The sequence below is a fragment of the Rhinopithecus roxellana genome, chromosome 2 (assembly GCF_007565055.1).
Source record: "Rhinopithecus roxellana isolate Shanxi Qingling chromosome 2, ASM756505v1, whole genome shotgun sequence".
Taxonomy (NCBI): domain Eukaryota; kingdom Metazoa; phylum Chordata; class Mammalia; order Primates; family Cercopithecidae; genus Rhinopithecus; species Rhinopithecus roxellana.
The window spans coordinates 18,299,142-18,311,172 of record NC_044550.1 but is presented as its reverse complement, the minus strand read 5'-3'; the positions used below and the strand labels follow the sequence as shown (position 1 = coordinate 18,311,172).

At 37.8% G+C, this 12,031-nt stretch overlaps 1 protein-coding gene across 1 annotated transcript in view; it reads left to right on the top strand.

Moving 5' to 3' along the window:
- The window catches only part of TBCK (TBC1 domain containing kinase), a 258,415-nt gene extending 252,431 nt beyond the window's left edge, over positions 1-5,984 (top strand). The window contains exon 26 of the mRNA XM_030915419.1: positions 5,007-5,984. Within this exon, the coding sequence (XP_030771279.1) occupies positions 5,007-5,117 (111 nt within the window). The 3' untranslated portion in view covers positions 5,118-5,984. The remainder of the gene's footprint in view (positions 1-5,006) is intronic.
- Positions 5,985-12,031: the final 6,047 nt, after the last annotated feature.

Sequence of the window (12,031 nt, the reverse complement as noted above, 5' to 3'; positions counted from 1 at the left end):
TTTTATCTGTAATAATCTGTTTCACATTAAATTCTACTATTTCTGATAAAGTTTGGCCCTCATAAATTTCAGTCCTACAAACACAGCAGCCTTTTCTAGTGCAAAGTGACTTGCTCTCCACATATACCTATAGGAATTGCAGTTTGAGGTCCCAGACAAACCTGACCTGCAAATGAATCCCATTATCTAATTAAATGACTCTCAATGCTAGTTACACATTAGAATCACCTGGGCAAGGGGAACCCTTTTAAAAACAACTGATGTCAGAGCCCTGCCCCAAGAAACTCTACTTATTACTAGTCTGGAACAAACCTGGGCATTGCTGTTTAGTAAAAGCACCCAGATGATTCTGCTGACTTTATAACCACTGGTTCAGTATGATATCCTGCCACCTCCACCGAGGATGTTGCTCAGTAAGTCTGGATTTGTAATTTCTGGGTGGAGTCTGCACTCTGTGGAGTATGCAGTCAAAAGCCCAGCCAGATGAAAAATGAAAGGTAGAAAAAACCCTATACCCTAGATGCCTGGTTCTCCCCTGCCCCACTGTATATCTTCTCCATGTATGATGTGACTTTTTTCACACTGTGGAAATCTACCCCAGCACATCCACAGCCTTTTCTTTCCTCCCTAACCTATCAAGCTACAGCCACAAAGAATACTGTCTGATAAGTATCGCAATTGTGGCCATCACATCTGGATTCTCATTCCCTTTAAGTCAATAATGAAAGAGAAATAGAAGGAAAGATGAAAGAAAACAGCTCCCCAGCCCCTGTTAAATTCAGAAACTCTGCTTATTACTCTGGACTGCTAAGATCCCTAAACTTCTGCTTTTTTTTTTTTTTTTTTTTTTTGAGACAGAGTCTCACTCTGTGGCCCAGGCTGGAGTGCAGTGGCGCAATCTCGGCTCACTGCAAGCTCTGCCTCCCAGGTTCACACCATTCTCCTGCCTCAGCCTCCCAAGTAGCTGGGACTACAGGCTCCCGCCACCTCACCCAGCTAGTTTTTTGTATTTTTTAGTAGAGACGGGGTTTCACTGTGTTAGCCAGGATGGTCTCGATCTCCTGACCTCGTGATCCGCCCGTCTCAGCCTCCCAAAGTGCTGGGATTACAGGCTTGAGCCACTGCGCCCGGCCAACTTCTGCTTTTATGCTACCCATACTACTTCGTATTGTCTGTTACTATCTCCCCCACTGAACTCTAAGCACTCCAAAAACTGGAACAGTGCCTGGTACCTACTTAGTAGGTGCTCAGTGAAATGCCTTGATAAATGAATGACCAAATAACTGAACAAAGAAAAGTTTCCATAGCAGTAGAAAAGATGCAGTCCCCAATGCAATCCCTCCCCCCTACCCCCTACCCCCTCCCCATGATAGGCCCCAGTGTGTGATGTTCCCCTTCCCGAGTCCAAGTGATCTCATTGTTCAGTTCCCACCTATGAGTGAGAACATGCGGTGTTTGGTTTTCTCTTCTTGTGATAGTTTGCTAAGAATGATGGTTTCCAGCTGCATCCATGTCCCTACAAAGGACACAAACTCATCCTTTTTTATGGCTGCATAGTATTCCATGGTGTATATGTGCCACATTTTCTTAATCCAGTCTGTCACAGATGGACATTTGGGTTGATTCCAAGTCTTTGCTATTGTGAATAGTGCCGCAATAAACATACGTGTGCATGTGTCTTTGTAGTAGAATAATTTATAATCCTTTGGGTATATACCCAGTAGTGGGATGGCTGGGTCATATGGTACATCTAGTTCTAGATCCTTGAGGAATTGCCATACTGTTTTCCATAATGGTTGAACTAGTTTACAATCCCACCAACAGTGTAAAAGTGTTCCTATTTCTCCACATCCTCTCCAACAACTGTTGTTTCCTGATTTTTTAATGATTGCCATTCTAGCTGGTGTGAGATGGTATGTCATTGTGGTTTTCATTTGCATTTCTCTGATGGCGAGTGATGATGAGCATTTTTTCATGTGTCTGTTGGCTGTATGAATGTCTTCTTTTGAGAAATGTCTGTTCATATCCTTTGCCCACTTTTTGATGGGGTTGTTTGTTTTTTTCTTGTATATTTGTTTGAGTTCTTTGTAGATTCTGGATATTAGCCCTTTGTCAGATGAGTAGATTGCAAAAATGTTCTCCCATTCTGTAGGTTGCCTGTTCACTCTGATGGTAGTTTCTTTTGCTGTGCAGAAGCTCTTTAGTTTAATTAGATCCCATTTGTCAATTTTTGCTTTTGCTGCCGTTGCTTTTGGTGTTTTGGACATGAAGTCCTTGCCCATGCCTATGTCCTGAATGGTATTCCCTAGGTTTTCTGCTAGGGTTTATATGGTATTAGGTCTAACATTTAAGTCTCTAATCCATCTTGAATTAATCTTCGTATAAGGAGTAAGGAATATAAATGATGAATTGATGGGTGCTGACGAGTTGATGGGTGCAGCACACCAACATGGCACAAATATACATATGTAACAAACCTGCACGTTATGCACATGTACCCTAGAACTTAAAGTATAATAAAAAATAAAAAATAAAAAAAATTAAAAAAAAAGAACAAATGGTAAATGAAAAAAAAAAAAGAAAAGATGCAGTCATGGTTTCACTGCCAGGGGCCAGTATTTAACATGGATAATTGAAAACAGCAGAGGATCAGAGGAGCAGAACTCATAATCTTATGTGAAAACTCAACAGTTGCTCTTTTTCTTAAACACAGCCTGCTTCTTTTCAAGGCATCTAAACATTTGCTATCTCCTTGCACTCCATTTCTACTCTTATTAGACCTCCCACACGGCAGCAACCTGATTGTTGCAAAGTGCTCTGTTCTGCCTGCTTTGTCTTTACCATTTTCCAGCTCAGTAGCAGCCTAGTTGTTAGGGACTTGGTTACAATAACAGAACTCTTTCCAGCTCTACAGCATAGTTTAAGGGAGATTAGTTGAATGTACAGTCCTTCCTTACTCATTTTCTGATTTCCACAGGATTTTGAAAGAACTGAAAGTTAAGACTGCTTATCCACAAGGCTTTTTCAGTAATGTTATGTTTATCTTAGAATTCTGGCCTAAATGGTAATTGAATGTGCATGTAGGAGAATGCAGCCAAGATGTTTCGGTAATCATATGGTTCCAGGGACTGTTCTGCCTGCACATGACTCGGGCAGATGAATCAGGTGCTTGCTTTCTTAAGGACTGGGGTTCAAAGAGAAGTAAGAACAGGATGAAGACCAGCTCACAGCGGCTCACTTGACACCTTTTGAAATACAGGAGCACTGTTTCTCTTCAACATTAGTTGCTATCAAAGATTCCCATCTGGTAGCTCTAAGAGAGGATAGGATGTGAAATATGAACAGCTGTTTGAATCTCTGTGGAGCCAGTGCAGAGAATCACAGAGAAGATAAGTAGGGTCAGCAGTACTAAGACCCATTTATGTGAGTTGTTTTGAAGATTGTGAAGATCCCAGTCTAGCGTTATTTATCCCACCTACTGACCGAGAACTTTATCCTTTTGGCTTAAGACAGTATTATTCAAAAAATTGTCCATGGGTCACCTGCTTTAGAATCATCTACGGGTGCTTATTTAAAACCATCTATCCCTGAACCCCAGATCAATAAAGCAGAATCTCTGGGAGTAAGGCCTTGAACTTGTTGTCCTGGCCAAACCACTCAGCCCATTCTTTTGAACCCTAAAGTTTAGATTGCTGCCTTGAGACCTTACTAAGTATTAAGCTTCAAATAGCACCAAGAAGCAACAGCACTGTGAGCAGCTTAGTCATTTTTTATTGAAGGATCTAAGATCAGGTTTTAGTAGAGAGAGTAATTGAAGAGAACTTGAGGACACAAATACTCAATGAGGAGGAACAGGACACTACCAAAGAGAAGGAACAGAGATAAAATAGCCAAAGAGCCAAAGAAAAACTTCTTTACTTCATAATTTTGCCCTGGGTTTTATGATCATTTGGCATAGTTTACTTCAATCCAGCAAACATATATTGAGCCCCTACCATGTGCCAGGTACCAGGAAGAAAACAAAATAGAAGGAAGCTCTTAAATGGATAATTTAAATAAATGAGGTAAGGCCAAAGATTGAGATTCATACAAGAAACTTCAGGAGCTGAGAAGCAGGAACCCTAATGGCAACTTAGCTCCTAGTGAAGGAAGTGCCTGAGCAGGAAAATGAATAGACGTTAGGCAGGTTTGAGGTTATGTGTGGGGGTTACTATTGAGGAGGAGCTAAAGAGGGGACAGGAATTGGTGGGAAATGGAGCAAGTGCCTAACATTGGACAATCTGCCCAAGAAAAGGTCTGAACATAAAGCAGTATGCTATATTGGGATTGACACACAGTTCAGAGCTGCTTTATCATGAAATGCAAAGAATGAGAAAACACAATCCTGAACAGGTAGATTTGAGCTAAGTCAGATATGTATATGTCTTGATAACTTTTACAAAGTCCTCTTGTGCTAGAATCTAGAAGGCTTCCTAGATCTGTCCTTCAAATTCATTCCAGGTTTGTGAACTCAAAATCTTAGTTGTGATTGCTCCAAAAACATGTTACAACTGGTTTATGGGCCCTCTGTGGGACATTGAAGTGGACTATAATATCAAAATTTTTTCAATGTAAATTTGAGCTTGTTTTGACTATTACTGGAAGAATACCTAAAAATGATAACATTAATGACCTCTGGAGAGGGAGGACTGGGAACAGAAGTGGAATGAGTTTACTTCTCATTGTATACCCTTTTCTACTGAATTTGAATTGTTTACCATGTATATTTATCACATATTCAAAAAAAAAATAAAAGAGAACAAAAGAGACATTTATTCCATAAGATAAAGAAATTGTTAGCATATAAAAGAGTAATTTAATTTATAACCAAGTTGACAAGTTATTATACAGTGGTAACAGCAATCATAACATTAAAATAATGTTGTCTTTCAAATTCTGAGAAAAACATGAGGTTGGAGATATCTTCTATATATCCTCTAAACATTTTGCCTCTTTTTTTTTTCCAGTTTGCAGCTCACCTTGTGAAGATGAAATATCCAAGAATCTGTATTCTAGATGGTGGCATTAATAAAATCAAGCCAACAGGCCTCCTCACTGTCCCATCTCCTCAAATATGAAGAACCAAGAGTGTGACTGCCAAAAGTCAGCGTGGCATCAGCACCAACAGTACAGTTCTTCATATCCATGCCACTCTCAGACAAAACTAGATGTCTAGATTGTTGCATTTCCATAAAGTTTGTCACGAGACATTTTTAAAAATCTCATAACCCACATGTTCAGCTATCCACACAAGAAACTTGACCGTACATGTATTGCTGAAAGAATTTTTCTTAACAGTGAAATGTGATCATATATTTTTACTACACTGCCACATAAAGCCCAAGAAATTCAGCTGATGAGACAGATTTAGCATTATCAAGAAATCCCAGTTGCCCTGAAAAAGCTGTCCTCCATTGTACTGAACAGACAGTCCTGTTGATTGTATTATTTAGAAACATACACTGAATGTGGGCTGAAATCATCATCTTTCCATGATAATGAAAATTGAGAAACTATTCACAATGCATTCCTTATAAATAAATGCTACATTTAGTAACTCATTTCACCCAAACAAGGGTGTGTGTGTGTAGAGGAAGTGGAGTTTATCCCATTGCAGAAAGTAGTAATATTTACTCCCAGAAAAATGACATTTAGAAACCATTCATATTTGATAGACTATTTGGTCAGTTCCTGTAGCAAAGAAGAATGGCTTCAACAAATTTTCTAGTTTTTTTATCACATGAAATTCTGTACAGTCAGTCTAGGGCTAGTATACTGGTTTCCTGATCATTAAGAACTCATTATCTTCTCTCATTGCTTTACCAACCTCAATACGTGTCATCATCTCATGGATGAAAATGGCTCCTCAGCTTCTACCATCACATCTGCTATCTAGAAGGAAGAGAATGAGGGAAGGAGGGAGGGGATGAAGAGAAAAAAAGGAATGAAAGAAGGAGGGAGGAAAGACAGAAAAAAAGGAAGGAAAAGAAGCAAAGCATGCTCCTTCCCACTAAGGTCATAAACCAGAAGTTGCACACACTACCTCTGCTTACATATCATTGGCCAGAACTTAGGTACATGGCCACACCTAGCTTAAAGGAAAACTAGAAGTATAGTCTTTGGGTGGTTGATCATTTCCCCAGCTTAAAAAATTCTTATTACTGTGTAGGAAGAGTACATATTGAGGTACAGCTAGCAACCTCTGCCTCTGCCACATTGTTTTTAAAGTGAGTATTATATTTCATTAAATCTAAGACATCTCACAATTTTAAGTACCACAAAGAAAAAAATGAAGCCAAATGAATTGTGACACATTGTCAATTAAAAGACACATTCCCTGGGAGGCCGAGGTCAGGAGTTTGGCCAACATGGGGAAACTCTGTCTCTACTAAAAATATAAAAATCAGCCGGGCATAGTGGCACGCATCTGTGATCCCAGCTACTCAGGAGAGGCAGGAGAATCACTTGAACCTGAGAGGCGGAGGTTGCAGTGAGCCGAGATAGGGCCACTGTAGTCCAGCCTGGGCAACAGGGTGAGACTCTGTCTAAAAAAAAAAAAAAAAAAAAGATAAGATACATTCCCATTTCAGAAACCTGAAAAAATATGCATCTTATAATTATTGAAAGATAGCATATCCTTTAACTATCTTCAATTTTGTTTTAACTGAAAAGTGTTCATTCATCTATAACAATATTCCACTCCAGTGTTAAGACTACCTAGGCAGAACATTTCAATAAGAGCCTCAATTCAGCTTTCTGGGCCATAGTTTTGTTGTTGCTGCTATTGTTTATTTTAGTTGTTTTTCTTTGCATCTACTTTTTAAATTGAGATATACTTTACTTACCATAAAATTCATCCTTTTAAAATGTACAATTCAGTAGTTTTTAGTGTATTCACAAAGTTGTGCAATCACTCTTATCCAGAATACTTTCATTGTATGCAATTGTCTACCTGATCAGGTATTCCACATTAACCCCTCCCAAGGTCTTTAATAAATTTTTGTATATGGGGTGAGGAGTCCAGGTTCATTCTTGCATATGAGTATCCAGTTGTCCCAGGACCTATGCTGTTTTGTTTGTTTTATTCAATTTATTTGGTCATTCACCAAATATGTTTTGAATACCTACTATGTCTAAGACACTAATATAACCATAGTTATATCATTTGTGATCCTTACCTAGTTTACAAAGAAAAAAATGGGAGAAATAATGAGAAAAAATATTTACCAAGATTTCCCTAACATTGTTTTTGGGCCATCATCTGTCCTCTTCAGAGAAATATTAAATCCTCCTGTCCTGGCAATTTCTATTATTTTCCTTCAATCTTTGATGACTTATCTGAGTTTATAACCAGAATGCAGCATTGATGATCATTCTGACTCTTAACGTTGCCTTACTGAGAGAGAAGAGAGGGATGGAGGGGCAGTGATTTGAGTTGAATAAGGTGGTAGGTAGTAGGAGAGGATGAAGACCTTGTGAGGAGAGCTATGCAAAAAGGTAATAGTAACAACCCTCTGTCATGATTTTGCATTTGATCTTTCTTAAAACTTGACACATTTAGGCTTATTCCAAGAAATCAAAGTTTTTTAAACATGAAAATTACAATATTTAATATTCTCAACAGTAAAGTAAGAAAGAGCACACAATCACTGCCATGTTTATACACAAGGCATGTTATTTCATGGTGGATGATACCAACAAAGTTGACCTCAACAACTATTTGTTAGATTAAATATATATAACCCAGGATTTACTTGAGCTCCCTTTTAATAAATTATTGATTCCTACATGATTACTATCAGCACTGTTTCTGGGACTACCTGGAATGCCATAACTACCACCACCAACCCACACAGATACACATACACACACACACACACTCACATACACAAGCACACATTAACTCTTGATAATCTAGCAACAACAGTGTACCTCCTCCAGTCTTCTCTGGCTTCCCCATGCTGCACTAAGAGTCTGGAATCTACCAAAGCATTCCATTCATACTTCTAATAATAGATTTATTACATCATTTTGCAACTGTTGTTTATATTTAAGCGTCTGTTAAAATATGAGCTCCTTAAGGTCAGGAACTATAATTTATACGTCTTGCTACCTTCAGCAACCCACCACATTGGATATGCTCAATTAATATAAAATTGAATCTCTATCAATTTTAGAATCTATTTGAAGGGAGAAAAGTAAAAATAACCTGTGGTAGTTTTTTCAACTGCCAAACTTATCTGGTACCTGATAGTATAGAAATAAATTGAAATCTCAATTCATGGAGTGAAAAAAGGATCTCTAAGGTCCCATCCAGCTCTAAAATCTGATAATTCTAGAAGTTGGAGCAGATAACTTCAAAATAAGGTAATTTAAGCTAGTCGCATCCTCTTCAAAATACAGAAATGTTAGATTCAAAAAGCATATTAAAAATAACTAATGCTTAACCAAGTTTGAAAGAAAGAAATTTCTTGATGTCAGAAATGAAAAGGAGCTAAAAGGCACAGCTTTTAGGCCCGTGGGATATCTAGTATTAATATAAGCTCTAGGAACTCGGGTTTTGGAATGCATATAGGAATAGAAGGCATAGCTTTGGACCTTCTGGGTGGGAGTTCTAAGTAAGACCTCTTTATGAAGTGACAGTGTCAAGGAACTCTGCTCCATGAAATGACCAGACATAACTTCCCGCCAAATCAGGGAAGCTACAGAGAAGATTGTCATTGGGCTGGTTATTCTCGATGAAGAAATAAAAGTCTATTATAGGCAGATGGAGTTGTTCAGTGGAAAGTCTGCGGTAAGTTCCTGATGTAGAACAGGCTTTAGCACACTTTAAAAGGAAAACAATGAATTATATAAAACTTTTAGAGGACACAGTGGTGCCAGATGTTTGTTCGATTCCTGTGCTTTCCTCCTCCAAATAGTTACCAAAAGATACTCCTTTGGGAATTAGTATCGAAAGGATTGCATAGCATCTCAAAAGAATCTTATTCACTTTGGGAGGCCAAGGCGGGCAGATCATGAGGTCAGGAAATTGAGACCATCCTGGCTAACACTGTGAAACTCCATCTCTACTAAAAATACAAAAAATTAGCCAGGCATGGTGGTGGGCACCTGTAATCCCAGCTACTCGGGAAGCTGAGGCATGAACCCAGGAGGCGGAGCTTGCAGTGAGCCGAGATCGCGCCACTGCACTCCAGCCTGGGTGACAGAGCGAGACTCCGTCTCAAAAAAAAAAAAAAATCTTACTCAGTAGTCTCATTTAATAAAATCCACTATAAGGAGAGAAGACTGCTGACTTGACTAGATAGACAGGATTGGCAGATATTTCATTCTATCAGTTGTAACCAGTAATTCCATTGTTATACATGCTGGCCCTAAATACAGCTATTATTAACCAAATAATGCATTTTTCTTGATAAATGTTGATTAAATCAGAGTAGAAGCAAAATGTAATATTTATGATCGATTTTAGTTTGGATGTTCAATGTCAAGACCAAATACTCTTCACAGCTACCAACTTCAATATTATGTGGAAAACTAATGGTGAAGAGTTTCAAACTTAAACCGACACTTGACATTTAACAGGATATGTAATTGCGCACACACAACCTTTAGGTTTTGTAATCCAGTTTTATCTCATACAATATTAGAAACAGTACACATTGTAAATCGCTATTTTAAAAGTTAGCCATATTTTATAAAGTCACATGTATTTATATCTTTTCTGAGTAATTTTCTTGTTAATGCCTTATGATAGGTGCTTGTAACATGAAAACTAAACTTGGATCTTGGCATATTCAGTGTTCTATAGATAGACTGTGATATGCATAGCTTCTACTGTGACTTTCAGGCCTAATGTCTCCTCTTAGGTTGTTATTCTTTAATATCCTTTCTCATTCCTTTCAGAGGGCATTCCTTTTAGTTTGCATTGTCTGCAGCATTTCAATAATACTGCTCTATTCTAATAATACTGATCTGTTCTAATAAACAGTTCTAAATACTGTTCTGTTCTAATTGGTACCAAAGCACTGTATTGCCAACATTTCTAGATACTAATCCCTTGGGTGGTGGGGGTTAAAACATTATTCTATCTTGGCCTATGACTAATCCTGGAGCTATAACAAATGCATTTAAAGCATTAGATCAGATTCTAAATATTGCTTCCTGTCATGCTAAAAGATTCAACTTTTACTCTCATTATATACGGATATGACTTAAGAAACAGTACATGGCCTACCATTTTTTGAAAGACTATACTAATGTGATCACTAGCGTTAAAACCTAAGATAATCCTTGCAAAAGAGACAATTTTCTCATTAACCTGGAAACCTATTCTTATTCTGTTATTAATTTTTTCTCAATTATATTAGCATATTTTCAGTCCTGTAGAGTAGAATGATTTAGTATTCTCAGTCTTGCATTGCTCTGGAACTGGCTCCAGTAGCTTGAAAGAGCTGAATGTGCTCATCTCTTCTCAACTCCGTGGTCAGTGATCTCAGATTAGTAGCTTATAATCAGCCACATAAGGGGTATTTATACCATAGAAATAGGCAAATATTCCAAATCAGGCACTTTTTAAAAAATTTTATTTATTTTTGAGAGCCAGTCAATAACATTTACTAGTGCATCATTGATGTAATCATCCTAGGGTCATTATATTTTCTGTAGATTATAAATTATGAAAGTAAAGGGAATGTTAAAGATTATTCAATCCAAATGTCATTGTTCAAAACAATAAGAAAAGTGAAAAGATTTTGCAAAGATCTCATAGCTAGTAAAAGGCAGATTCAAAATTGCAATTCTGCTTTTCTGATTCCTTGCCTATTTTTCTGCTCATCATATACAGATAGAGAAAGTAAAGGACAACAATTTCAGTTCATTACGTATTTATTGCAGACCAACTTTGGGTCAGTCACTGTATTATATGATATGTGGGGTACAAAAATGAAGCACTGAAAATATCAATTAAACTGACTGCTGACACTTACTTGGAAATGCTACTTAATATCAGCCCTAGAGGATGGCACTCTCACCTCCTCACCCTCTTTACACTTTCAAAAAAAGAATGAATTTGAGCATTCTACTCTGAGGGGAGAATCACTATTTTCAGGAACTCTTACTATGTGTTAAGTTACCTTTCACCTTCAAGACAACCTTCCTCAGAAACACATCCCTGGTAAAGAAACACATTGTCTCTGTCTACAGTACAGTCCTTGATATACAGGATCAAAGTTGGCTTTTAACCTTTGTTTTCTATGTCTTAGCCAGGGACCAGGCTTGAAGAATAAGAAAGGTCCTCTTATCAGTTTCCTAGTCATGTGTGGAAAGTCAAGGTGAGGGAGTGGGGGATAGCTAGTTTCTGGATCTATTAATGACAAAAGAGAAGAAATAGAGGTCATTTAAGTCATTTGCTAACTTTAAAATATAGTTTTATGCTCTGAGGTAAACTATCCTGATAATTTATTATTTGCCAGATAGCATATATTTTCTAAAATTATCTTTAAGATCATTAATAACTCTATATACCATGCATTCATAGCCACAGACTCCATATAAGGTCATTAAGGATTTGAAAGACATGTGAGAAATAGAGCTACTGGATTGAGGCCAGATGGCACAGACGGTAGTTTGCAAAGTGATGTGCAACCAAGAAGGGAATCATATTATTGTTGAATAAGTAGGATTTACATAAATGGGGATTTTTTTTTTAAATCTCTGGACATATTATATTGTCATTAATTATATATGGCAGTATAAGATGACAGGATAAAACGTCTGTCTAAATGTAATGCCTAGTGTGACCATTTTAACTCCCTACTCTGAACTTGTTTCCTATTTTCAAAAATCTCAGAATCAGCTCCCATCCCACACTGCCCTAGTATGACTGTGCTCTGGAGAGGCCTTCCTGAGATGCCTTCTGATGAAGACCTGAGCAACTGGCACAAACAAGCAGAAGCCATTTCCAGGGATTTATCCATTTACCTCTGTAGCA